The following is a 27992-nucleotide window of genomic DNA, read 5'->3' as shown; positions in this document are numbered from 1 at the left end:
GTCCTCAACTACTCTTCTTGTTTTATTTCAGATGTAATGCAACACTGAGGACAGTGTTTGCATACTCTATGAGTGGTTGTTGATTAATGCTGTTGGCAGAGGCATGACAGGGTACATGTCTGCTATTTCCTTATGAAAAAATATGATTGTATATCACTGAGTACATTGTTCATACTCCATGGAATCACTAATTGTCAACTGATGCCAGCACAACATCAAAATAAGACAATGTCTGATGGCTGATTCAGGAGACTGTTGTGAATGTCTGACGACATCATAACAGTGAAGGCTAAACACAGAGACTAACACAACCAATAAAAATTAGCAGTGAACATCAACTGTCAGAAAACATACACTAGTGAGTACTGACTATTCGTAATACAAATAAAGTGATCCATATATCAACAGGTATTTGTTTCTGGACATTTTTTTCTAGTTTTGATCAGTACTGTTTCCTGTAAGAACACAGAACAATTTTTTTAATCATCCTGTATAGTCTCTCACTACAAGATATTGACAATTAGTTAAATAGATTAAAGGTTAAATAAAGACTTTCTCATAATATAACACAGTATAACACAAAACACAATATTGACAACAAGGTAGTGGTTATTACATGCTAGTCAAGCTTGTTTCATTAAGTTTCACTATATTTAAGAATGGAATTTTTGGTGCAAGGTATATAACTGAAATATACGGAGCATTTGGGGGAGCAGAAGAAATCAACACTTTAGCTGTTTTGACGGTATCCAGAAGTGATGAGAAAGAAAATTCCATTTGGTCATTCATTAGCAGTTCTGGGTGGCTCTTCCATTTTTGTACTTCTTTGGTTGACGACCATTATTTTATAATTCAAATTTATATTTGTTTTTCTTTTCTCAAAAGAGATGCAAAACGTGAGTATAGTACTAGGATAAAAAAAGTGTATAATATAAATAATATTAATACAGGACTTCAATATTGAAATCTCCCTCACCCCCACCTCTCTCCCCAATCCCCCCATCACCACCCCACCATACTCTTCAAATTGATCACTCTCCCAGCGTCACTCTCATGTATTTTTGCATGTTATTTCCCACACCTTTCCGGTGCCACATGATCTTGTATCTCATCCTAAAAACCCCTCCCCATCCCCCTCCCCCACTCTTTCACAGGAGAACGGGTGCAGTTGGTGTGTTAGCTGCTTTTGCCATGAACCCACACACAATAATCCAGTGAATTTCTGTCAATGGACATTAACAGAGAATACTTTGCAGTTCTACCTGTTTTCTGATAATGCAGGTTTCACAAACTGCGAGGCAGTGAATCTACGAAACATGCATTACTGGTCCGTGGACGATCCTCGCTGGCTTCGAGAGGTAGAGTGACAGCCACTGTGAAATGTAAATGTATGATGCAGAGTAATTGGCGACCACCTCATTCATTCTCACTTCATTGAAGACACCCAAACAGCTGCAAAATACATTGAGTTTGTACAAAATGATCTGCCAACATTGCTAGAAAATGTCCCGCTGGAAATGCATAGACGTATGTGGTATCAACATGATGGTGCTGCTGCACATTCTGCATTGAACACTAGGCTGACCCTTGACAGAATGTTCGACGGGCATCTCATAGGACATGGCAGACGCATAAATTGGCCAGCCCGTTGTCCTGATCTTACATCTTTAGACTTCTTTTGGTGGAGTACGTTAAAGGAGAATGTGTACTGTGATGTGCCTACAACCCCAGAGGATATGAAACATTGTATTGAGGCAGCCTGTGGCAACAGTACACCAGATGTACTGTGCCATATAAGACATTCATTATGCAGTAGATTGCAAATGTGTGCAGCAAATGATGGACACCACTTTGAACATTTATTGGCCTGAAATGTCAGACACAATCTTTTACATTCTGTAACTGAAAACAAAAACCAAATTTGTTAAGTTTAACGACATTCTCATGTTAATGTATATTTTCTTCTAACAAATCAGTACTGTACAGTATTCTTCAGAGAAAAAGACTAATAAAAATGTTAGCAAGTGGACATAACGTGCTGTTCATGTCTCTTCTGTACCTACATTACATCACTGTTCTTTTTGTATCCCTAATTAATTTGGTTCTCTCTGATACACATAATTGAACTGCTTCCGATTTACTCAAGTGTCAGTTTTATGTTAAAAATTACTCTGGATGTAATTAACATTTTACAGTGTAAGAAATGACATTGATTAAGTATTTTTTTCTATTTTCAGTTGTGCTAAAAATAATAACAGGTTTCCATTTAAAGAAACATAAGTATGTGTTAAAAGTCGTACTTCCATGCATTTCTCAGTGGTTTGTGTTAATCAGTTACACAAGCCCTTCTCCTCACTTTCGGTCTGCGGAATTGGTTATTCAGTGTTTGTTGTGGTTTGTGAGGTGTTTCCAGTGGTAATGTTAGGTGACTCACCCTGTATGTATAATTATAACTTTTATATCTAAAAACAAAGATGATGTGACTTACCAAACGAAAGTGCTGACAGGTCGATAGACACACAAACAAACACAAACATACACACAAAATTCAAGTTTTCGCAACCAACGGTTGCTTTATCAGGAAAGAGGGAAGGAGAGGGAAAGACGAAAGGATGTGGGTTTTAAGGGAGAGGGTAAGGAGTCATTCCAATCCCGGGAGCGGAAAGACTTACCTTAGGGGGAAAAAAGGACAGGTATACACTCGCACACACACACATATCCATCCGCTTGTGTCTGTGTATGTGCGGGAGGAAAAAGGACAGGTATACACCCACACACACACACATATCCATCCGCACATACACAGACACAAGCAGACAGAGAATGTTTGCTTGTGTCTGTGTATGTGTGGATGGATATGTGTGTATGTGCGAGTGTATACCTGTCCTTTTTTCCCGCTAAGGTAAGTCTTTCCGCTCTCGGGATTGGAATGACTCCTTACCCTCTCCCTTAAAACCCACATCCTTTCGTCTTTGCCTCTCCTTCCCTCTTCCCTGATGAAGCAACCGTTGGCTGCGAAAGCTTGAATTTTGTGTGTATGTTTGTGTTCGTTTGTGTGTCTATCGACCTGTCAGCACTTTCGTTTGGTAAGTCACATCATCTTTGTTTTTAGATATTTTTTCCCACGTGGAATGTTTCCCTCTATTATAATTATAACTTTTCTTTGATCTCTTTGTGACTTCACGCCAATTTTACTGATTTTTTGCCTTTTGCTATCTCTGACTCCCTCAGATTTAATATTGTTTCTCCCTTTTGGATCTGTTTCATCCTTCTCATGATTTTTCACATGTATTTGGGTTTATTTTTACGAATTTTTTGGGTGTATTCTACTTTATTTATGTAATGTTTCCTTTTTTTCCACCACCATGGATCCTTGCTCCTTCCATTGTGTCAATACAGAAGATTTTCCTAATATGTAGCCAGAACCCAGTCCCACATACTGTTCCTATACTGTTGCTTGGATCATGGAATCCCCCCAAATGGCCTTACCATCAAATTACACATCTCTGGCTGCCACCCCACTTTCCACAATGGCGTCCTCCTGTTCAGATTCCGCCAATCCTTAGCCCTCACCAAAATAGTCTTGCAAAACCATATCAACCAAGCCCAAACCTACTTGCATGATCTTCTCTCCATCTGCAAAATTCACCTGGTATGGAATCCCAAATTCCTGGAACACATAACACACATTGAAACTCTTGTGCTCCAGGAACTAGAGCAACATGCACAACACCACCTCAAAGACCTCTCCATCCTGCTCACTTCCTACTCCCACCTTCAAGTACCATTGTCCACCACCTCTACAACAACCTCCAAACCTCTCCCACATCCCCTCATGGCTGACAAGCCCTGTCTGGCAGACCTACTACACTTACTCTGCCCTCCAAAACTCCCTTCCACCGACACACAGAATCCAGAACCTAAACAGACCCATAACACAGTCATGAACCTTTCCTCCAGAGGCCTTAGCCCCACAGAAATATCAATCCCTTCCAAAGGCCTCACATTTTACCCCACTCCCAAATTCAGTCATGCAGGACTTGTTAAAGACCTTCTCTCCTTCTCCCGGTCCCTACAGTGGAAACGCTTTTTCACCACGAACCCTACCAATCAGACTCAACCAACGACCAATGTTGAACCCTGTCCAACTCAGTTCAGTCCTCCATCCAACCATGATCCTCCCCCACTGCCCCCAAATCACACCTTGTTAATTTTCCAGAATTTCTTAACCTCGAACCTTGCCTCACCATCATTCCCCAAATACCTCAACATGCAAACTAACCTTACATCCGCAGAAAGAATCACAGTCTACCATCGTATCTGCATACAAAGGCTACACCACTGTTGTTTTGAACCGCAAGGATTACCTGGCAGAACGACTCTGCCAACTGTCAGATACTTCCACCTACAAACCTTGCCACAGTGGCCCCATTCCAGAAATCCAGCAGGAACTCCAGTCACGTTTCAAATCCTTAGGCCCATCCCAGAAACTCACCTCAGAGTCCATCTCTCTGCTCACCCCTATGATTCCCCACACTCCTACCTTCTACATGCTTCCTAAAGTCCATAAATCCAACCACCCAGGACACCCCATTGTGGCCGGTTACTGTGCCCTCACTGAGAAAAACTCTGCTCTCATAGACCAATACCTCAACCTATTACCCGGAACCCACCCTCCTATATAAAAGATACCAACATTTCCTTCACCAACTCTCCACAGTTCCTGTCCCTTTACCACATGGTGCCCCGCTTGTCACTATTGATGCCATCACCCTTTATACTAACATCCCTAATGCCCATGGCCTTACCGCTATTGAACACTACCTTTCCCAACACTCAACAGATTCCAAACCAACAACCTCCTTCCGAATCACCATGACCAACTATATCCTCACCCACAATTACTTCTCCTTTGAAAGCATTAACTATGAACAAACCCAGGGTATATCTTTGGGCACCCCCATGGCACCATCTTATGCCAACATATTCATGGGCCATCTAGAGGAATGCTTCCTAAACACCCAGAATCCTAAACCCCTCACCTGGTTCAGATTCATCAATCACATCTTTGTGATTTGGATTGAGGGTGAGGACACCCTATTCACATTCCTCCAGAACCTCAACAACTTCTCCCCTGTTTTCTTCACCTGGTTCCACTCAACCCAACAAGCCACCTTCCTAGATGTTGACCTCCACCTCAAAGATGGCTACATCATTATCACTGTCCATATCAAACCTACTAACCAGCAAAAATACCTCCACTTTGACAGCTGCCACCCATTCCATACCAAGAAGTTCCTTCACAGTCTACCTTCCATACAGCCTAGCCACCAGTGGTCATAGCATCTGCAGTGAGTAGCGGTCTCTCTCAAAATATACTGAGACCTTCACAGACCATAATTATTCTCCCAACTTTGTACAAAAACAAATCTCCTGTGCCCCATGTTTCTAGTCTCACACAACCTCCTGAAGTCTCACCGTCTGGCCACAGAGGAGCATTCCCCTCATAACTCAGTACCACCCGGGAATGGAGCAACTAAATTACATTCTCTGCCAGGGTGTCAACTATCTCTCATTGTGCCCTGAAATGAGAAATGTCCTGCTCACTATCCTTCCAACCCCAGCCATAGTGGTATTCCGCTGTCCACTGAACCTACACAATATACTTCCATTCCTACACAACCCCTGCTCCCAACCCCTTATCTCGTGGCTCATACCCTTGTAATAGGCCTGGATGCAACACCAGTCCCAAATCCTCCCACCACCACCTACTCCAGTCCAGTCACTTATATCACCTATCTCATGAAAGGAAGGGTTACCTGTGAAATCAGTCATGTGATCTAGAAGCTAAGCTGCAACCACTGTGCTGCATTCTATGTGGGCATGACAACCAATGAGCTGTCTGTCCGCTTCCTCCCATGCCCCCTCCCCTCCCCCTCTCCACTGCCCTCCATTTAACCCGCAGCACTTCACTGTCTGCTACCCCTACCCTACTATCCCTCCCACTCCCCACCCCAGCCTCCTCCTTACCCCCACCCAGTCATCACTCCCATCATGCACTTGTGCTGCTGCTCGCAATGTGGTTTCAGTTGCCTGAGACAGCTATCATATGTGTGAGTTGCATTTGTGTGGTGTGTGTGTGTGTGTGTGTGTGTGTGTGTGTGTGTGTGTGTGTGTCAGTGCAGATTGAAAGTCTTATTCCAGCATTTAAGGATGAGAATCTTTAGTTGGGTGCTACATATGAGATTTAACAGTATCTAAATGGAGGGTCACCGTCATTGTTGCCAATACCTTTGCGTTTTCTTATACAACGGTGAAAGGCCTTACATCAGATTACACATGTAAGTTTATTTATTTTATATGTAAATGAAAGGGTGATTACTGCTGTCAGCGGCAGTGAGACATAAACAGAATCAGCGGTGACATCTGTTTTTGACGAACACCTTGCTGGCCAAAAGCTTTATTTGTGACAAGTCTTTTTGTTGTGCCTATCTGCTATTCAGCATCTCCACTATAAGGTGAGTAGCGACTTTCCTTTTCATAGTAATCTGAATTAATATTTTACTGTAGCAAATTATGACTTTTGCCATGAAAATCATCATACCTACTGAAAAAATAATTATTTGTATTTAAAATAGATGTCATTTGACTCACAAACTGGTGCAACCATTTTCCTTTGACATGACTTTGCATGCCTATTTTGCTACTCATTTTATCAAACTTTTCTGATTTTGCCTCATGAAGTTCAGTGGACCCCATTCCCTGATTGTTCACTCTGAACTGAATCTGTGACCGTGCATCAGTAGCTAGCTACTGTAACCAATAAGCCACAGATATATAATTTGATTTTCATCAATAACCAGTCATTCAAAAAGTACTTCTATTTTTGTTTCAGAGTTGAAACCTGGCTAAACCCATGGCAGATCCAGCATGGACTCACCAATCCAATGCAGGTTGAAAGTCTCATTCCAGCATTTACAGAGTGAGTATTAGGTATGAGATTTAACAGTATCTAAATGAAAGATGACTGTCATTGTTGCCAATACCTTGGCATTTTCTTATACAACAGTGACTGGACTTACATCAGATTACACATGTAAGTTTAATTTTTTTATATATGTAAATGAAAGGGTGATCACTGCTGTCTGCTGCAGTGGGACATTAAGTGGAATCAGCAGTGCCGAGTGAAAATTTATACCGGGGTGTGATTCGAACCCAGGATCTCCTCCTTATTAGGCAGGTATGGTAAACACTGTGCCATCTGGGACACAGCGACATCACACCTACACGGGCTGTCTCGGTACGCCTCACAGTCGATCCACACTCCCACTGAGCGCCACCTATCCGCACTTATCCACATTCACATAATTTATTTATTTTATGAATTCTCTCATTTGCAATCACTACATGTATGATAACTACTGATATTCATGAATCTGATCAGGGCCACTCATAGATTTCATGGGTCCCCAGAGAAATTTTTGTGAGGGCCACGAAGCCTTCTCACCCCACAGGAATTAAATATCAAAAATATTGATTCTTCAGTACATTGTTTTATACATGAAATGTTAATAAATGCTGCCTGCACAGTGAACTGCCGATAATTTTTTTTTAATGAATGTCCTGTATTTGAATACATACAAATATTAGTACACACACTGTCGCGCGGGATTAGCCGAGCGCTCTAAGGTGCTGCAGTCATAGGCTGTGCGGCTGGTCCCAGTGGAGGTTCGAGTCCTCCCTCGGGCATGGGTGTGTGTGTTCGTCCTTAGGATAATTTAGGTTAAGTAGTGTGTAAGCTTAGGGACTGATGACCTTAGCAGTTAAGTCCCATAAGATTTCACACACACTAATAATAATAATAATAATAATAATAGCAGCTAAAAGAAACAAACCTAATATTTAGTGAGAAACCTTTGCATGCATGGTTGCCTGAAGGATATTCCAGAGTACGTCAAACCAACACAAGCACTGCAATATGGTATTTCATGCCTATAAACATGTTCGAAACTTTAATCACACTTCTCTCCCTGTATGAGATTCACAGTATCTGTGTGAGTATAGGACGTGGGCAAAACTATGACATATGCAAGTTTGGGTCTGTGTGGGGAGCATGCTTGGATAGCCAAACGGTTAAGGCAACTGCTCGAGTAAAGTGTAAATCTGGCTATGAGCCCGGTCTGCTACAAAGTTTCATTGTCACCAATACATTGTATAGCTGGAGTTTCACCATATTCATGAATGTGAATATTGTTAGAGCATTTGGAATACAAGTGATAATAGGTTAATTTTCTACTTTACTTGTCTACAACTGTCTAAATGTTCTAAGATCAGTATTTTAAATGCCTTTTCTAACAATTCTGCCTCTATCACCATTATGTAACGGATATGGCTATTGCCCAGGATCACTTGGATTCCAGTCGCAGTCACTACATCCATCAGGCTCAGACTTTTGTTAGCTTACCTCTCCTTCATCAGGCGGCAAAATACCTACATCAGGAATAGCTAGTTTAGGTTTTTGCTCAGAACGAGTTTACACTTCTACTGACATTGAAGGCCTACTTACATATGGCAGTGGATTATCTTTTGGCAAAGAGTAGCTAGCTATTGGGTTTTTTTTTTATTTTCTCTAGCTCTTTCACAAATTTTTCCCCACTTTTATGTTTTTCTAATTGCTTGTACACAGTATCTCCATGTGCATATTCTGGAATAAATTATTAAAATACCTACTAATATATGTTTACATGAATAAGGGAAGCTTTATATAGCAGTGAAAGTAGTAGCTCTAAATTATTTTTACAGTTTTGCAACTTATCTCAGATTAAAAAGAATATAAGGAGAATTCCCTGATAGATTCACACATGCCTGCAGTATCTGCACAAGCAACGAAGCCTAATTTTCACAAAGACAACTTGCACACTGCCGTCACTCCTAATGTTAATTGAATAAATTAAAATAAGAACAGCACAGCACATAAATATGAAACACACTGTATGTAAAACATACCACGTGGACAACAGAGCCAAGCTCAGAAACAGTGGTCATCAATATTGTTGCCAAAATGTTTTTCACGAAAATAGCAAAGTCGCAATGCTAGAGTTTCTAAATTCCTGTAGACATTTTATCAAGGGAATAAACACTATTCTTGTCACCAAAATTATTTTAGAAAGTTGTTCAATCCACATATAAATATATTGAATCTCTAGAAAAGTTATGATTATTTGATAATGCCAAATTCTGGATGGGGGGATTGATTTTCATTTAATTTGGTGATAGGGGTGTTCAGTCACTGCCACAATTGATCATCAATATGTATTGTAACGTTGATTTCAACAGTTAGAAGGCTATGGCTTTTCTAACTTTTCTTGAGTTGTGTCAGAGGTTAGCTCAGTGAATGAAGGAGTAAGCATTGTGGTGGCCATGGGGTGAGGAATGTTTTGTTGGGAGCATTTCCAGCAGTGCCACATTCTGACCACTTGCTGTAAAAGAAATGAGGCATAAAAATAACTAGGTTTCATGAGTGCATGTTAAAGCAACATTAATGTTCACACATGATACTTGTAGCAATGAAATTGATATGAAATTAAATGAAGGCCACAGCTCAGGGTCAAACAGTTAGTAGAGTATTGTGTAATACCAACTGCAGTGACACACAGTGTCAGCTTGCGTAGTTTGGCAGCAGTTACAAGCATCGAGAAAACTTACAAAATCTGTGGACAAGTGCCAAGCAGTACTAGGGGCCATTGCCCCAAAGAAAGTTTGAGTAGCTATAAAGAATTTTTGTTGCATCAATTTATTTTCTGTTATTTTAAATTTATAAACTAACAAAAGCATCATTAGCAACATTGACCATACATACTTGTACAATCAACAGGCCCAGACAATTCAGCAAAAATTTCAATCTTGACACGATTGAATTAAGAACCAAAATCACCTTCCCTTATGAGCACGTCTGCTCTGATTTCCGGTGATGTACATCTTGTTCCCTTATTTCTACAAAATAATTTTTGTGGAATTATGTAGTGAACAATTACGCTTACATTTTTATATAGCATATTTTGTTGTGCTTCATGTTTATATCAGCAAAAACTATGGTTATCAGTTCTGCAGGTCAAAGTATTTAATTCTTCCTGTGAGAAGTGCTAGTTTGCGACATTAGTAATTATTTCTTTTTACTCAGAGATGTTACCATTTTTTATATATTCTTCCTTTGTGCTCATTATTGAATAAGGCATGGTGTTTGCACTAAAAGACCAGTCACATTGAACTGAGTGTACACATAGTCTGAAGGTAAAATATTCCCCCATTAAAATTTCCAAGTGGGGACCATTTCAGTAGATATAAACTGAATAAAAATAAATCATCATCATCTTGGACAGTTTCCAGCCTCTGGCCGGGTCTGTATGGAACATAGGCCTCTCCGTCATCTTCTGTCTTGCCACCATCTCTCTGTCTTTATCTTAGTCCAGCCTTCTCGTTTCTTCTGGACGCATTTCTCTACTCCTTTCAGCCATCTGTCTCTCGGTCTTCCTCTTGGTCTGTTTCCTTCCAGTTTCATGTCATGTATCCTCCTGGGTATCCTCTTCTCCTCCATTCTCTTAGCATGTCCATACCACGTCAGCCTTGATTTCTCTATCTCCTCCTGTAATGGTTCCACCTTCATTAACTCTCTGATCCTCTCATTTCTTAACCTGTCTATCTTTGTCACTCCAATACTGTTTCTCAAGAGTTTCATCTCATTAGCTTGTACTTTGCTTTTCTCTCTTCCTTTCATAATCCAGGTTTCTGACACATATGTCAGGATTGGGACATAGTATGACCGGTATATAATCTTTTTACTGATTTGGGGTACATCCTTGCTCCATATCAGGCTTCTGACACTCTTCCGAAATGCTTCTGCTTTTCTCCCCCACTCATTTATTTCTCTGTCATTTTTTCCATCTTCCTGTATCGGGCTTCCTATGTCTTGAAACTCTCCACTCTCCTCAATCGTTCCTCGCCAATTGTTATTCCAGTTGTTCCTCTCTCCTTCTTTCTTGTTGTGATAATCGTCTCACTCTTACTTATACTAAATTTCATCCCATTTTCTTATACTGTTCATTCCCATATGTCCAACTGCTCTTGTACTTCCTCATCTTTTTCCTCCAAATCATCAGATCATCTGCAAACACCATAGCTTCCATCTTCCTTTCACCAATTACTTGTGCTACTGTACTCATTATATCATCCATCATTACAATGAAGAGTAATGGCGAAAGTGCACTTCCCTGCCTCAAGCCTTTCTTCTGTTCAATCCAGCCTGATCTCTCTCCTCCCACTTTCACACAGCTCACACTTCCATGGTACATTTCCCTTATCCTCCAAATAATCTGTTTTGCTATACCTCTGTTCTCTAGGGCTTTCCACACTTTGCTTCTACGTGCAATATTATAGGCTTTTTCAACGTCCAGGAAGGTCATTAGTAGAGCTATTCCGTATTCATAGTGCTGTTCCTGCAGTTGTCTTACAGCAAAAATTAGATCCACCATGGACCTACTTTTCTGAAACCATGTTGCTCTTCTCTCATTCTTTCTTCTAATTTTGCCCGAATTCGTGCTTCCAAAATTTTCTAAAAAATCTTTGCACAATGACTCATCAGTGTTATCCCCCCGATAGTTCTTGTACTCTTTTCGATTTTCCTTCTTAAAGATCATGACAATTATTCTCTTCTTCCAGTCTTCTGGGATCATCTTCTGTCTCCAAACAATTTTCATTACTCGATATAGCCATTTTATCTCCACCTCTACTGCTGCTCTCACCAACTCTACTCTTAGCTTATCCAGACCTGGTGACTTCCCTCCCTTCATCTTGCCCAATGCCTCTTCCACTTCTCCCCATGTAAGGTATTTTCCTATTTGCTGTTCCTCCTCTTTTTTTCTCCTGGGCGTGTCCCTCCTCATCCAGGTCTCCATTTGGGTTCAGGAGTTCTTCAAAATACTCCTTCCACATATTATTGAGTTCCTCCTTATTCTCTACATCATGTCCACTTGTGTTCACCATTCGAGCATAATCTGAATAAAAATAAATCGGGTGACATAAATATAGTAGGAAAGTTCTGATAGAATGTAAATATGTTAAGAGTAAAGGAGATCCCTCACAAAATAGCAAAAGCATTGAGTAATTGAGAGGCACACAAAAAAGAATGAAACCTTTGTAAAAAAGTGATTGCTTTATGATTTTGCATGTCATTTTGCACAGGGTCCATGCTACTTTTCTCTGTATTGTTTCAGTTTTAGCATACATAACATCTGAGTGATTTGGCTGGCATTGTCGAAGATTCACCCTCTGTTGCTGGTGGGACCACTCACACTGGTAAAATGTCAGAAAAACTGTCAAACAAATGTTGGCCGATGAACCAGAGACAGAAGCCAAAAGGCAATATGTCAACAAGTGAGCACAAAGGCCTCATCAATTATGTGGTGCATCCATTATTGTGTCAACCCCATGACCATGGAGCAGAAAGAATGGTGTGAAACCTGTAGTGTCTTTCTTCATTATGTTATACACAAATATTATGAAAGACACTGTTGTATTTTATCTCTCTGTTTGACATCAAAATATGTAGAGAGCATCTTATTAAAGTGTTCTGTGAGGTCATTTGTGTCTGTGTGGTAAGCAGTTGTCACCATGTGTGTGATGTCACAATGTGAAATTACCCTAATACTAGGCTTCACTGGAAAACTTGTCCATAATCAGGTATCATCATAGGAGGTGCTGGGTGTTTCAAACTGATGTCTTTTACAATAAACTTTACAATTGCTGTAGGTTCGGGAACTCTTACGTCTTTGGTGACAGCATAGCAGGTGAGTTAGCCAGTGGAGACTCTTATTCATTGGATTTCCGTTTGTCAACTTCAGGAACCTCCACAGGAGGTCAATTCCAGTCCGGCGGAATAGCACTACTGCAAGCAAAATTAGTACCAGGTGACCTAGATGAAACTGTGACACAGGCTTCCATTGCTGGAATTCCTCACAGCAACTACCAAGTGAGATGGCGCAGTGGTTAGCACACTGGACTCGCATTCGGGAGGACGATGGTTCAATTCCATGACCGGCCATCCCGATTTAGATTTTCCGTGATTTCCCTAAATCGCTTGGGCAAATGCCAGGATGGTTCCTTTGATGGTGCATGGCCAACTTCCTTCCCCATCCTTCCCTCTTATACAATATTTTGTTTATTAATTGGAATCCTCCTTTGCTTCCTCTTTCTTCAAGGCTTCTGTGGTTATCCGCAATGCTGGATCTTCCCTCTGTCTAGCATCAATGCTATGTAATGCATCAGTGACTTAGATTTTGTCGACACTGCTGTGTTCTGCCAAAGGATTTCTTCTTGAAAGGCAGTCTGTGTCCTTGTGGTTTTGTCCATTTTTGTATATCACTGTGATGATGTACACCTGAAGCCTCAGTGTCCAGTTCACCAGTAGGCCTGACAGATCCCTCAGCCTAGTCAGCTAGTGTAGAGAATGGTGGTCTGTCACAATGGTGAAAGGCTTGCCAAGTAAATATGGCTGGAACTTGTATGTGGTCCAAACAACTGCATAGCACAAATAGTTGATCTCAGATTTTGAGAGTACTCGGGAAGCATAAGCTGTGTCCCCACAGTCTTGTGACTGCTTGTGATGCCTGCAAGAAGTATCATCTGAGAACATCATAATGACAACATTCTGTTAAAATGACAAATTTGAAAGGTTGTGTTCTGTTATTGATAGTTATTCTTACAATACATGATCTTGTCATCTGGCCATATTTCCCATTAGCAACTTTCAGCACAGTTGCTTTCATATCACGGAACATAGTCTTCTTTAGCTGCAATGATAAGCATTCGACATTGCAGAAAAGAAACCTATGAGTTGACTAGTTCCTGGACTGGTTGGCCATTAATGATGATAGCAGCGAAGTTTCTTGCCATTTTGGTAACTGTTTTTAATGGCGGATTTTCATCTGTGGCAGCCTCACCTCCATAGATAGCCACTTTACTTATTTTTCGTGAATTCAGCAGCTGTGCAAGCTGCTAATACCTCAGCATGGTGACAGGCCATGGTTGCCACATGATGGGAAGAGAGCTCAGTCAGAGTACTATGCTCCATGATATGAAACTGATTGTGCTGAAGGTTGCAAACTGAAAATACGTCCAGCCAGCAGGAACATGTATTGAAAGAATAACTGTCAATAACAGAACACAACCCTTTGAATTTGTCAGATGCGCTTCATCCTGAAGGTTGACTGCAGCCATTTGCAGTTGACAGGAATGAATAATACTGTTGTAACAATGTCTTGTGGCTTAGTAGTTGTTGAATACTCATTTCCTTTCTCTGCAGCATCGTACAGTGTTTCCAGGACATCCACAGTGGAAACATACCAGCATGTTGTCCTCTGTCTTCCAAATGTCTATTCAGCTTCAGGGCATTGTACTTGGCTTAGGAGTTGGTCGTAACTTTTTTGGCTGAATACTAAGTTGTCTTTCGTAGGCTGCACTGTGAGTCCAAGTTGGTCGAGTCTGCTCTTCCTGGCACTTTTGACTGGTGGTGGAGATTGGTAAAGATCAATACACTTTTTCTTCAACATTCTGTTATCTCCTGGGACTTGATGTCATCATTCATGGGTGCCATCTCTTGCTTCCACAGTTCCACAGTTCTGGCTCCCATAAACTGCAGTATCTGCTCTCTTACTACCTGGCATATGAGAGACGGACAAGGTCATGGTGGTCTCTCACAATTGCCATAGGGACCACATTTGTGAGTTGCTCATACTTCTTCTGCTTGACTCTTTTTCTGTTGCATTTCCTCATTGGTTGTGGTATCATTTACTAGAAGAGCTTGGTGTAATAAGTAAAGTAATGCTAAGCTGTATGGAATGAATGGCTGGAAGACCCTGAATGGCAGTTTCAGGCACCTAATTGAAAAGATTTTCCCTATCTTCCACTCCCACAGGCACTTTTTCTTCACAGAGTATTAGAATTGTATGGATAAGTAGAACTGTTAAGTTTAGTTGACTATGTGTGTGAGAGAGAGAGAGAGAAAGAGAGAGAGAGAGAGAGAGAGAGAGAGAGAGAGAGAGAGAGAGAGACAGTTAGTCTAGTGTTGTGTTCATGTTGGAGATGATAAGAAAAGGGAGAGGGTGAAATAAGCTTACTCCTCACAGAGAGCCACAAGGGGGCTGCCAAGATTAACATCCCCACCTGACAGACGAATCATCAACAACAATGTCACATGCCCTCACTGCAGAGAGGTTTGGAATTTAATCCAGGACACCTGTTCAGTGACTGGTGATCAGAAACTTTATGCCACCACCTTGTCTACCCTAATACTGGCAGCGAAAATTTCATTCACCGTCAGGATTTGAACCAGGTCACCTTCAAGCTGAGCATCACTGCACAGGCATGCGTTAGCCACCTTGGCTATGGAAGTGGGTAGCTTGGTACATATATTTTGTGATTCCTTTCATCGAGTGACATATTTGGATTTACAATATATGGCATATGGCCAAAACATTCTGTATGTAGGTCCGTGTCATTTTCCTAAGATGTTTGACCTGTTCTTCAGTTGTTCTTCCACTAAGCAGACTTACTACTGATTGTCACCAAATGTTTTCTTCAATTCACTCCGTAATTTCTCTTTGTTGTTCTTGAACCACTGTTGAGCTGTGCCACACAAATAAAACTACACATTTGTCAAACACATTGTGCCATCTCACCTGTTGATTTTGGTGAGGTGACTTAAGTCGAATTCTTTCAGCCATTTCATCGAGTCCTGATCAGCATCTCCAGAAAACATGGATGAAAGCCTGATTTGCAGCTCGCTAGTGCTGCTTATATTCTGGTTCCTGTCTGTAGGTAACTGCTGTTACATTGACTAATTTGAGCCCCACTGATGTAGATGTCCAGCATCTCCATTAAACAATGACATATTGTAACCACAATCAAGTCCAATTTTGAAGTACAACACTTAGCACTGAAAGCACATTTATTATGAACAACAATGTACGGACAGAAAGAAATGAACTGAACTCCTGGAAAGTAGCTGTTACTATTCATACAAGCATTGAAAAATCCAGAATGAACAAACATCACAAACATAGGAAATTTTGAGAACCTTCCGTACATTATAAATACTAAATTAGAAATAATTTCTGATAGTAGGGTTTGAACTGATGAACTGCAGTATGCCACAGAGCAATGCTGACCACTGTGCCACAGTGCATGCTGCACAACCTACTGCAGCACTGACATGATCATAAAAAATTGGCTTAAAACATTAAATGGCATAATTAACAATGTACATTTTACATGTTTACTATTTTCTGTAAGGTCATAATTGGAAATGCTGAAAATGAAATCGAGAGAGCAGCTCATACATAAATCGAGTCAAGTTACTGATACATATGGTATTACAGTTCCCAGAAGTAAAACTGAAGTGGTGGCATTTTGAGAATTGGAATCAATAAGAACAAACATTATAATAAATGGATAAAAATCAAACAAATAAGTGAATTTAAATATCTGTGATTTAATCTTAAAATACAAAAATCAGACAATATGTAAATGAAGCTTCAAGGATCTTGGCATTTCTGTTGCATATTTTGATGAACTTTAGACTATAACATTCAAAAGGAAATGTTACTTAAACTATACCTTTGTTACTGTTTTACAGATGCAACAGATGGATTCTTAATTTCTAACCAAATAGGACAAACTGAACTCTCTCAAATAAAGTTACTGTACTATTCAGGAGGATACTTTCTTGTAGAGTGTAAGAACAGTGTTGCTGTCATAAGAAGTAAGTTACAAATGTTATAAAAATACAGAAGAAAGTGGAGGGGATACGTTCAATCTATGAAAGACACTAAAATTGCTTTGCAATACAATCCAAAAGGAAAACAAAATATTAGCTAGCCTTCAAAATGGTGCCATGAACAGTTCTACGACAGAACAGACCAATAAGTCTAATCCTGTATGTCTGTGATGATAACAGTGAGATTTGTGAGGTCACTGTTGCTGCATCTCAATATGTTCAGTGATATATGATGGATACAGTAACAGCAGCAACTGCTGTGAGTTGTGACAGTGAGTGATTCAACATCTCTGGGCTCAAAACTAAGTTTCAGTGGTGCTAAGTTTTGAGTGTACACTAATGCGGCAGTCAAGTGATGCTGTGTAATAATCAACAGCAGATTGAATACTTGTATTTACAGTCATGTTTTGGGTGAAATGATTCTGCCTCATGCCATTAATTGTAACAAATTGTGATCCACAAGTAGGAAGTTTTGCCCAAGACTGAAGTACTCTGAAAGTTAAAAGTTTCATTGAAGCATAGCATAGCATAATTTTGTTGAAAGAATTTCCAATTCAGTTCCAATGGAGGATACAACAAAAGAATATTTTAACTTCACCCAACTGTGCTCAACAAAGGATACAATAAAAAAATCATGCTCATAATTTAAATTAGTTTTTATTACCTGCTAGGTATGTGGATTTTGGCAAAATAGGATTCAGATGGTCTTTTTTGTAGTACCATAACACATTACTCCTGTGCCTCTTTTCCTTCACACACCATCATCTTAAGGACCTACTTAGTAAAAACATCACAAACAGCTTCATGCCATTCTATTCTGACTTGTTTTTATCATAGATGTGAAACTGTATTCATCCTCCAAAGCCACACGTAGTGTCATCAGCCATCAAATATAAATATCCATTGGAAACAACTGAAGAACTTATAGAATTCAAATGATAAAGTAAATGAGTATATCTGAAAAAGTGAGTTGGGATTGGCCTCGATATGAGGAATATATTTATCATTGTTGAGTAGCAGATTTAACAAAATTGCAGCCCACTTTTGTGGTTTAATGTTGGCTTTAAATTTTTTCTGTGCTTGATTATTTTTGTCCCAGAATTAAAATTAGTCTGAATTTCTGTTTTTATTATTGTAACTGGAATTAACAATGATAAATGATCAGCTTTTGTGAAAGAGTTGTGAAAAAAAATGAGAGTAGATTGAGTATTTCATGATAGGCTTGTTATCTGGGATGAAGAGTCGTCGACAAAAGCAGGAGTAACTTCAGGTATACTCCAGGAACCTTTGTTGCTCAAACAGCTGAAATAGTTAAAAATGAACAAAGCTCCAGTGCCCCATGTGTTCCCTATGAGATTCTATACTGAATTTCTGGCTGAGTTAGCCACTCTTTTATCTATAATGTACCACAGATATCTTGAACAAAAAACATGCCCAGTAGTTGGTTGAAAGTGGAGGTCACTCCCATCTACAAGATGGGTAACATAAATCCTTAAAAGGCTATTATCAAATATCCTTGACATAGATTTATTGTAGAGTCTTAGAACATATTCTGAGCTGAAACATAACGAAGTATCAGAATAACCTTCTGGATGCCAACCAACATGGATTCCGAGAACACTGATCATGTGAAACCAACTCTCTCATGTCATACTGAAAGCCTTGATTCAAGGCAGTCAGGTAGATGCAGTATTTCTCGATTTCTGAAAAGCATTTGACTCATTACCACATCTATGATAATTATCAAAAGTACAATCACTTGGGGTATCAAGCACAATTTGTGATTAGGTTGGGGATTTTTGGTAGGAAGGGTGCAACAAGTCATCTTGGATGGAGACCGGCAGATGTAGAAGTAACTTGAGGTGTGCCACTGGGAAGTGTCTTAGGACTCTTGCTGTTCACTTTCTGTATTAATGACCTTCAGGCAATATTAATAGTGACCTCAGAGTTTTTGCAGATGATGCAATTATCTGTAATGAAGTACTGTCTGAAAGATGCTACATAAATATTCTGTCGGATCATGATAAGATTTCAGGGTGGTCCAAAATTTGCTATCTTGCTTTAGATGCTCATAAATATAAAATTTACCACTTCACAAAATGAAAAAAAAAAAAAAAAAACAACATAGTATTGTATAATATCAGTGAGTCACATTAGTAATTGGCCAACTCATTCAAATATGAAATGAAATGATCACATTGGCTCAGTTGTAGTTAAAGCTGGCTGCAGACTTTGGTTTATTGGCAGGATCCGGGGAAAATGCAGTCAGTCTTCAAAGAAGACATCTTGTAAAACACTTGTGTGTCTCATCTTAGAATATTGCTCAAGAGTGTGGAGCTTATATCGGGTATATATAACGGGGAACATCGAACATTCACAAAGAAGGGCAGCCCAAATGGTCACAGGTGTGTTTGTCTCGGGGAGAGTGTCACTGAAATGTTTAAAAGCCTGAATAGGCAGACATGAAGATATGGTGTCAGTTATCTCACAAAAACCTACTTAAGAAGTTTCAAGTATTAAGTGAAGAATCCATCCATACATATTATAAAAATGGATGTACACATATGTACATCTGTATGTTCCTCATACCCTCCTAAAGCACTGAATCAGTTTCAACCAAACTTGTACACATCACCTACCTGTTATAGTTCAGGAGATGTGATGTCATAAAGACTGAGATGTGTGAAAACTGCTGCATTGTGCGTGATGTTTAAATTTATTTCTTATTTGCCAGTAACTCTATTCACAACATATTTGCAGACAGTATCCACATATGATGCTAAATGTATCTACACAAACATGTCATTGTATGACATATAGTTCAAGAGATGTGTTGTCATAAACACTGAGATGCTTGGAAAAAATGCCACATCATGCATGACACTTTAATTTATTATGTCTTTAACACTAATACCACTCACAACAAATTTTGCAGTCATTACCCAATATGCAACTGAATGTACTTGCAAAATTATATCTTTGTACAATACATTGTTCAGAAGATATGATGTCATAAAGATTGAGCTGTGTGAAAATGAAACTGCAGGGTGAAATTCGCTACAAGTAATGTTTGTACAAGTATTTGTGAAACATGATAAATATATGCCACATATGCACACTCGGGCAAAGCTGTGGGCAAAAAGCTCCTGCTAAATCACTGAATCAATTTCAACTGAACTTGGTAGACATATTACTTACTATACTTAGAAATACTGTGGAGGTGAGAACCACCAGCCTGGGTTGGAGATGATAATTTGGAGAGAAAAGGTGAGGAGGAGGAGATGGACAAAGAGGGGGAAGGAGGAGATGGATCTAAATAGGAAGAGGAGAAGATGCACGGAGAGAGGGGGAGCAGGAAATGGACAGAAACGGGGATAAGGAAATGGAAAAACGGGGGGGGGGGGGGGGGGGCGGCCGGGGGGGGGGGGGGGGGGGATTGGAATACATACCTGGGCAGCACTGGGTATTCATTTAGTACAGATTATAGAAATGTACGAGGGTGAGTCAAATCAAAACGTTAAATATTTTTTCAAATATTATTTATTGTGCTGAAGTGGTACAAAGCTGTATCACTTTTCAACATAATCTCCCCTACGCTCAATGCAAGTCATCCAGCACTTACAAAGTGCATAAATACCTTTAGAAGAAAATTCTTTTGGTAGTCTGTGCAACCACTCGTGCACCACGTGGTGTACCTCTTCATCAGAACGGAACGTCTTTCTTCCCATTGCGTCTTTGAGTGGTCCAAAACATATGGAAATCACTTGGGGCAAGGTCTGGTATGGTGGATGAGAAAGACACTCAAAATGCAGGTCTGTGATTGTTGCAACTGTTGTACGGGCAGTGTGGGGCCTTGCATTGTCATGTTGCAAAAGGACACCTGCTGACAGCAATCCATGTCACTTTGATTTGATTGCAGGCCGCAGATGATTTATTAGATCTGAGTATGATGCACTGGTGACAGTGGTCCCTCTAGGCATGTAATGCTCCAAAATGAAGCCTTTTTCGTCCCAAAAGAGAGTCAGCATAACCTTCCCTGTTGATGGCTCTGTTCGAAACTTCTTTGGTTTTGGTGATGAGGAATGGCGCCATTCCTTGCTCGCTCTCTTCATTTCCGGTTGGTGGAAATGAACCCAGGTTTCGTCCCCAGTAACGATTCTTGCAAGGAAGCCATCACCTTCTCGTTCAAAGCGCCAAAGAAGTTCTTCACAAGCATCAACACGTCATTCTCTCATTTCAGGAGTCAGCTGCCATGGCACCCATCTTGCAGACACTTTGTGAAACTGGAGCACATCATGCACAATGTTGTGTGCTGACCCATGACTAATCTGTAAACATGCTGCAATGTCATTCAGTGTCACTCGGCAGTTTTCCTTCACTGTGGCTTCAACTGCTGCAATGTTCTGTGGAGTCACAACACGTTGTGCCTGACCTGGACATGGAGCATCTTCCACTGAAGACATTCCTACTCCATTCATAGACTTATTGCTGTGACAAACATGCATCACCATACTGAACCTTCATTCGTTGATGAATTTCAATAGGTTCCACACCTTCACTACACAATAATCGAATAACAGAACGCTGTTCTTCCCTGGAGCAAGTCGCAAGTGGGGTGGCCATCTTTATACTGATACTGCGACGGTATGTGTGCATCTGCACTATGCTGCCACCTATAGGCCATTCTGCTTGCTGTTTGTAGCACCCTTACCAAATTACAGGATAACGGCGCAAAATTTTGATTGGTTATTACAAATTTAAGGTTTTCATTTGACTCACCATTGTATGGATGTGTGTATGTTACACATCTCCTCCTCAACCTCTGGACTGATTTCAACTAAACTTGGTAAGTATAGCCATATAGTCAGGCAACAATCGCTATAAGGGTTAAAACCACATACCTATCATAGTTTGGGAGATACGACACCATAAACAATGACATGCATGAAAAACTGCTGCGTCATGCATGATGTTTCAATTAAGTACTTCTTGCTACTAACTCTGTCCACAATGTATTTCACGGATAGTATCCACATTGCTGCTGAATGACCTACACAAATATATCATTGTACGACACACAGCTTAGGAGATGTGACATCATAAACACTGAGGTGTATGAAAAAAATGTCACATCATGCATGAAGTTTTAATACATTTATTCTTTACTATTAAGACACTGCTGCAGTCGAGTCTATTTAAGGAAATCCCTAACACCTGGCAGTGTATTTGACAGCTTTCAACTATGAAGCTCAAACAGTTGTAGGCAAAAACAATAACCATCTGTAGAGCTATGAAAAGGCATTGCCGACAATAACCATCTGTAGAGCTATGAAAAGGCATTGCCGTAGAGACGTTTACAAAATCACATTGCAGACATGTGAAGCAGCTGTGCCCCTTTCACTTCAGTCTACTTCAAGAGACTGCAGTTTCCAGTGAGACTTGTGTTTGCCATTACACTTAATAAGTCACAGGGTCAGTTTATTAAATACTGCAGAGTGAATTTGACATCTCCATGTTTTTGTCATGGATGCATTATGCCATTTGCTCAAGGATGGGCCAACCCAAGAATTTATTCATCATAGCTTCTGGACATGCAACTAGAAATATTGTTTATCATGAAGTCCTGAATTAAATAAACATTACAGTGAATTTAGATTTTGCGTACTGTGTTTTGGATACTGTACTTAGACATTTGTATGTTATGCATATTTCTTTCTACAATTGTTTCATAATTTCAAAAATGCTTTCACAAATACGTGGAAATGAAATTTATTCAGTATTACCCTACAAACACAGTTCATTTTTTGTTTTCATTTCTAATAGAAAATAAATGAATACCTGGGCAATGCTAGGTTTGTCAGCTAGTCTAGAGATATTTTTCTTCACTCTATATATCACTTTCGTAGGAACCATGATGAAAAGATTAAACTAATTGTGGCTCACACAAGACATTCCAGTCAATTCATTTTTCCCATTTCAAATATCTTACGGGTTTGCTGCCAGGTGACGTCATCGACCACCACTGATATTTCGACAGGAGCACACCCTGCCATTCTCAAGGCACAACTGCAAGGAGGAAGCCATGTGCAAGGGAATTCAATACCTTGGTTCACAGAGGAGAAACAAGGAAGATACCACACACACAACAAGTAACCGCAGAGTCAACACACAACCACAGATAACCAACATCAGAAATATCAATAGTGACTATTAATCAACAGGTGAGGTAGCACTAATTCTGTCACTCTGTTTTTTGATGAGAGACAGAGCCAGATTCCAAGCAGCATTTAAACAAAATCCACCATCTCTGTTTATGAGGTTGCTTGATAGTTTTCTTTCAACAGCTTCCTTAACAACACTATCCCAATAGCTGGACGTGCAAGCCAGAATCTCCATGTTGTTGTATTCCATAGGATGACCGGAGTCAAGGCAATGTTCTGCAATAGCGGATTTGCTCGGCTGTTGTAAGCGTATGTGACACTTATGTTCAGTACACCGGTCTTCCACAGCCCTGATTGTCTGGCCAATATATGACATGCCACAACTGCAAGGAATACGATAGAAACCAGCCTTACGCAAACAAAAATCATCTTTTACAGACGCCAACAGGACCTTAATCATAGAAGGTGCTCAAAAAAACACATTTCGCATTGTATTTCCACAAAATACGGCCAGTCCTGTTGGAAATGCTTCCTGCAAAAAGGCCATACACTTAGGTGCCACTTCGTTGCTATCGTCACTCACCCATTGCACAGAAGGCTGATAGCGCAACGAGCATTTGATCTGCCTCTCACTATAACCATTCTGATGAAAGGTGACTTCAAGATGTGATAGCTCAGCTGCCAAACTTTCAGGGTCTGAGATAACATGGGCCCTGTGAACCAAGGTACGAAGTACTCCTTCACGCTGAGCTGGATTGTGACAACTATCAGCTCGCAGATACAAGTCAGTGTGAGTAGGCTTCCTATAAACAGAATGTCCCAACGTACCATCAATCTTGCTTCTGACCAACACATCAAGGAAGGGAAGGCAATCCATTCTTTTCCATCTCCATAGTGAACTGAATATTCGGGTGGATTGAATTCAGGTGTTACAAAAACCGGTTTAAAATCTCACTGCCATGAGGCCAAACAACAAAATTATCATCTACATATCTGAAAAAACACGCAGGTTTCAAGGTCGCTGACTCCAATGCGCGTTCCTCAAAGTCCTCCATAAACAAATTGGCCACAGTAGGTGACAACGGGCCTCCCATTGCAGTTCCATCAGTCTGTTCGTAGTACTGACCATTGAATAAAAAGTAAGTGGAAGTCAGCACTTGTTGAAACAAATTTGTTAACTCGAAACCAAGCTTAACCTCAATTAGCTGCAATGAATCAGAGAGAGGAACGTGAGTGAAAAGAGAAACCACATCAATACTGACTAAAGGATCCACCATACACAGGGATGAGGGTACTTGCACATTGATAGACTGGAGTGGAGAGCTGCATCAAGCCAGTTTTCCAACTGAAGACCACAACAACAGTGATAAAGTGTAGCCAGTGTTTTAGTGTCTAAATAACAGTATACATTCCTCTTCACTGCAAGTCAATGTGTCTTCATTCCTTCCCTGCATATGAAATACTAGTCTGTTTGTCACAAATCCCAATTTTGAAATATTAAGCTCTTAATTTATAAGTATTTTAAGTTTTTATAGCTCCATTTTGAAAAACAGCACTTACGTTTAATTTATTTTATATAATGGTTCCATGTTTATTAGAATGTCTCAAAGATTGTAAATTGTTTCAGTTTGATGTTTGAACTGACATCTCTTGAGAGCTACTTACGTGCACACTTAGAAGACATACTGCATACAGCAACAGTGGATGAATGGATTGGAACAAATGTTGAGCCTTTAAAGGTTAGGCTTAGACAACTGAAAAAAGACGCAGAAGCACAAATGCCAATGAGAATACCAATGCAGAGTTTTTCAGATGTAATTTGAAATTGTGATGTCAAGACTATGTGTTTAAATGGAAAAACCATTGGGGTGTTTCATGAAATGTAGCGTTCTCTGTGGCATTGACTTGTTAAGTACTTTGTGCTATAAAAAAAGCCAGACAGATAATTTTGCCATGTTACAGAATGTTTATAGCTCCCATTTGACTCTTTTTGAGTTGAAAGACTGAATGATGTGATATGTGAAATAAACAAGTTGTTCACACACTGCCTCATTTTTCCATTAATGAAGCTGTGAAATATTTTGTATCTATATATATGATTTTAACTCTTGTTAGTAATTTTAATGTGCTCTAGTCACCTATCACTGTAAATATTTCTCCAATAAAAAATGTAAGAGCTATTCCAGATTTCATAGTTTGTACAGTATGAAATAGTACCACTATTAGACAGAGGTGTGTTAGTTGTTATTTAACCTGTTCTGTTGTATGTTAACTTGTGACACAGTCCCTGATTCATATGCTTGAATTGTTACCATTGTTCTAATGAACTGTAAAGCCTGGATGTTATTTTCATGTGCTTGCTCACACACATTTAGCAGAATCAATGGCTGATTTTCCTCACCCACTTCATATATACAAATGTTAAGCAGCAAAACATCCTGAAAAGAGCTTACATAATTTGCAGAATGCATACATGATATTTCTTCACTTAAATTAAGGTAACATTGTGATTCCAAAAAAGCATTCAGGGGCAGAAACAAATATGGCATTACTAAGACTTTTCATTTGCAGACCCTGCAAAGTGAAATAATATCTTAGAGAAGCAAAAAAAGTTATTGGTCATTATTATACTGTGTAAATAAAAGGGAAAAAATATATTAACAGTATTTGCTACAGTAGAGTAGAGTCTACTTACCAACCACTAGACATCAACAGGTAGAAGGACAGAAAAGACTAAGATGATGAATTTTTTTCAAAACCAAAAAATCTTCATTTTCCCTCTAGCACCTGTACGGCTTACTATTTCTTTCTCTGTATCTTGGTTAATTCTTCTTAATTGAGGAACTGACAAAATATTCTTAGAACTATGGGTTCAAATTGTGCTTTAGAATGTGTAAGGTTATTATCACTTTATTCTCATTTAGCAGTTTAAAAGTTACAATTCTGTCATCCCACAAATATTGTTGATATTTGATCAGTCATACATTTTAAGCATATTTGAAGCATGTAAAGGAGCCATACTTTATGTCTGTCCTATGTACATGTGTGTATGAAAACTTCTAAATACAGTAGCATCTCTGTTTGATCTCTCAGGTTTTCTGTGTGTGGTTCATTAACAGAGAGCTTTCAGGTGTTCTGCTGAATTATTATTTCTGTTTTATGTACAATATTTCGATGACCAAACCAGGCATCTTTGGGTGCCGCGAGTTTTATTGTTATGTGAACTCACTGCCTGGGCTCAAACCAGACTGTGAACTTCTGTTGGTCTCATGCTGCCATTTATAGCTGTGTTTGGTTCATGACATCCACTTTGCCCTTTGATCCGTTTTGGTTTTCAGACCTAGCACTCATATTCTATGAAAGGAAAATTGTCTAAGCATGTCCTTACTCTGGTGAGATTTTAATAACTTGAGTGTCTGACCCAGTATATTTCACTCCTATCATCTAAGATAAAAGTATTTTTTATGATGTTAAAGATGATCTAAGTCTTCCAAAGCCAGATGTATCTCATGTTCAATGTGAAAGTGCCACATCTTACATGACACAGACACAGACTATAAGAAAAGTTGAGGAGAGATGCAAGAAACACCAACAACATACCCAACTAAAACAACCAAGAAATCAGCTGTTGTGGAGCACTGTCTCAAATATAATCATGAAATTAAATATGATGAGACCAGTATTGTGGTGCAAACATCAAGTTTGTGGGACAGCGTAATTAATGAGTATCTGCTGTTGAGAAGTCAGGAAACCTAATAAACAGGGACGGTGGTTTCAATTTAAATAAATGCTTGGGGCTTGGCACTCAATTTATTAAAAATCTTATTATCATAGCCAAGATAGACATGAAGCCTACACCACCATGCTAGTAAAAGTTTATATGTCAGAGATAAAAGAAATTATTCAGATAGTTATTGGAGGCAAAAAATTCAGTGTGATGGGGGCTGGAATTCAGTAGTAGGAAAAGGAAGAGAAGAAAAACTTATATGAGAACATGGACAGGATGAAAGGAAAGAAGAGGAAGTTGCCTGGAAGAATTTTGTGTAGAGCATAATTTAATCAACGCTAGCACTTTGTTTAAGAATCATGTAAGTAGGATGTATGTGTGAAAAAGACCTGGGAGCACTAGAAGGTTTTCTGGTTGATTGTATAATGGTAACACAATGATTTCAAAACCAAATTTTAAACTATGAGACATTTTCAGGGGCAGATATGGACTCAGTTTAATGGTAATGAACTGCAGATTAAAACCGAAGAAATTGCAACGACAAGAAATTAACATGAAAGATTATGGGTAAAACGAGGAAGACAGTCATTGAGAGTTTCAGAAGTAGCATTAGGCAACATTAGATTGAAACAGGGGAAAGGAACGCTACAGAACATGAGGAAAGCAGTAGGCAAGAAAGGAGTAAGACAAGGTTTTAGCCTGTCCCCAAGTTTGTGGGACAGCGTAATTAATGAGTATCTGCTGTTGAGAAGTCAGTACATCGAGCAAGTAGTAAGTATGCCAAGAAGAAAATAGGAAAGAGAACTAAACCTCATGGAGAGAAAGACAGAGAAAAAAGGAACTTTGAGGTCTTTCAGAGACAGCAAAGTATGTGGAAGAATAGTGCCATGGCAAGGATAGTATCTTGAAAAGAGGTTGTAATGTCAGTCCTCCATAACCAAAAATAATTAGTGTATTCATTTATAATTTTTTTCTGTCTGTGACGCCAGACCCATCAGTTCTCCAAGAGTCTCAATATTATGATTCTACGTATAAACTCCCATGTAAACTCACTCCAAAACCTCCTTAGAATGATTTTGCAGCTGCTCTGTCTGCTGTAAAACACATTTCTCTGGATGGTCTACTTCTGCTTCTCCCGCCCTTCACGGTTAGAGATGAGCCCAACAACTGATGTTAAGGTCTGTATCGCCACAAAAATTGGGATTTACTTAGTTATTAATTAAAGTATTCATGCACTAAGCTCCAAGAATATTTCCACCACCCTCACTTCTACGCC

The 27992-nt window shown here is 39.6% G+C and overlaps 1 protein-coding gene and 1 non-coding gene across 4 annotated transcripts in view; one reads left to right on the top strand and one right to left on the bottom strand.

Annotated features, from left to right (window-relative positions):
• Positions 1-25135, top strand: part of LOC124777045 (hexosaminidase D-like) — a 226962-nt gene extending 201827 nt beyond the window's left edge. The window contains exons 11-12 of one of the 3 annotated variants that reach the window (XM_047252310.1): positions 6896-6982; positions 24617-25135. In XM_047252310.1, coding sequence (XP_047108266.1) covers positions 6896-6982; positions 24617-24812 — 283 coding nt within the window. In that variant the 3' untranslated portion in view covers positions 24813-25135. Of the gene's footprint in view, positions 1-31; positions 322-6895; positions 6983-24616 lie in introns of those variants that run through there. The other 2 variants (XM_047252309.1, XM_047252311.1) reach the window with 2 other exon arrangements.
• Positions 12194-12296, bottom strand: LOC124778165. The gene has a single exon (XR_007015875.1). It is a non-coding gene; the product is annotated as a U6 spliceosomal RNA (small nuclear RNA).
• Positions 25136-27992: the final 2857 nt, after the last annotated feature.

This window comes from Schistocerca piceifrons, chromosome 2 (genome assembly GCF_021461385.2).
Source record: "Schistocerca piceifrons isolate TAMUIC-IGC-003096 chromosome 2, iqSchPice1.1, whole genome shotgun sequence".
Lineage (NCBI taxonomy): Eukaryota > Metazoa > Arthropoda > Insecta > Orthoptera > Acrididae > Schistocerca > Schistocerca piceifrons.
The sequence above is the reverse complement of the archived record's forward strand: the minus strand, read 5'-3'. Positions and strand labels throughout refer to the sequence as shown.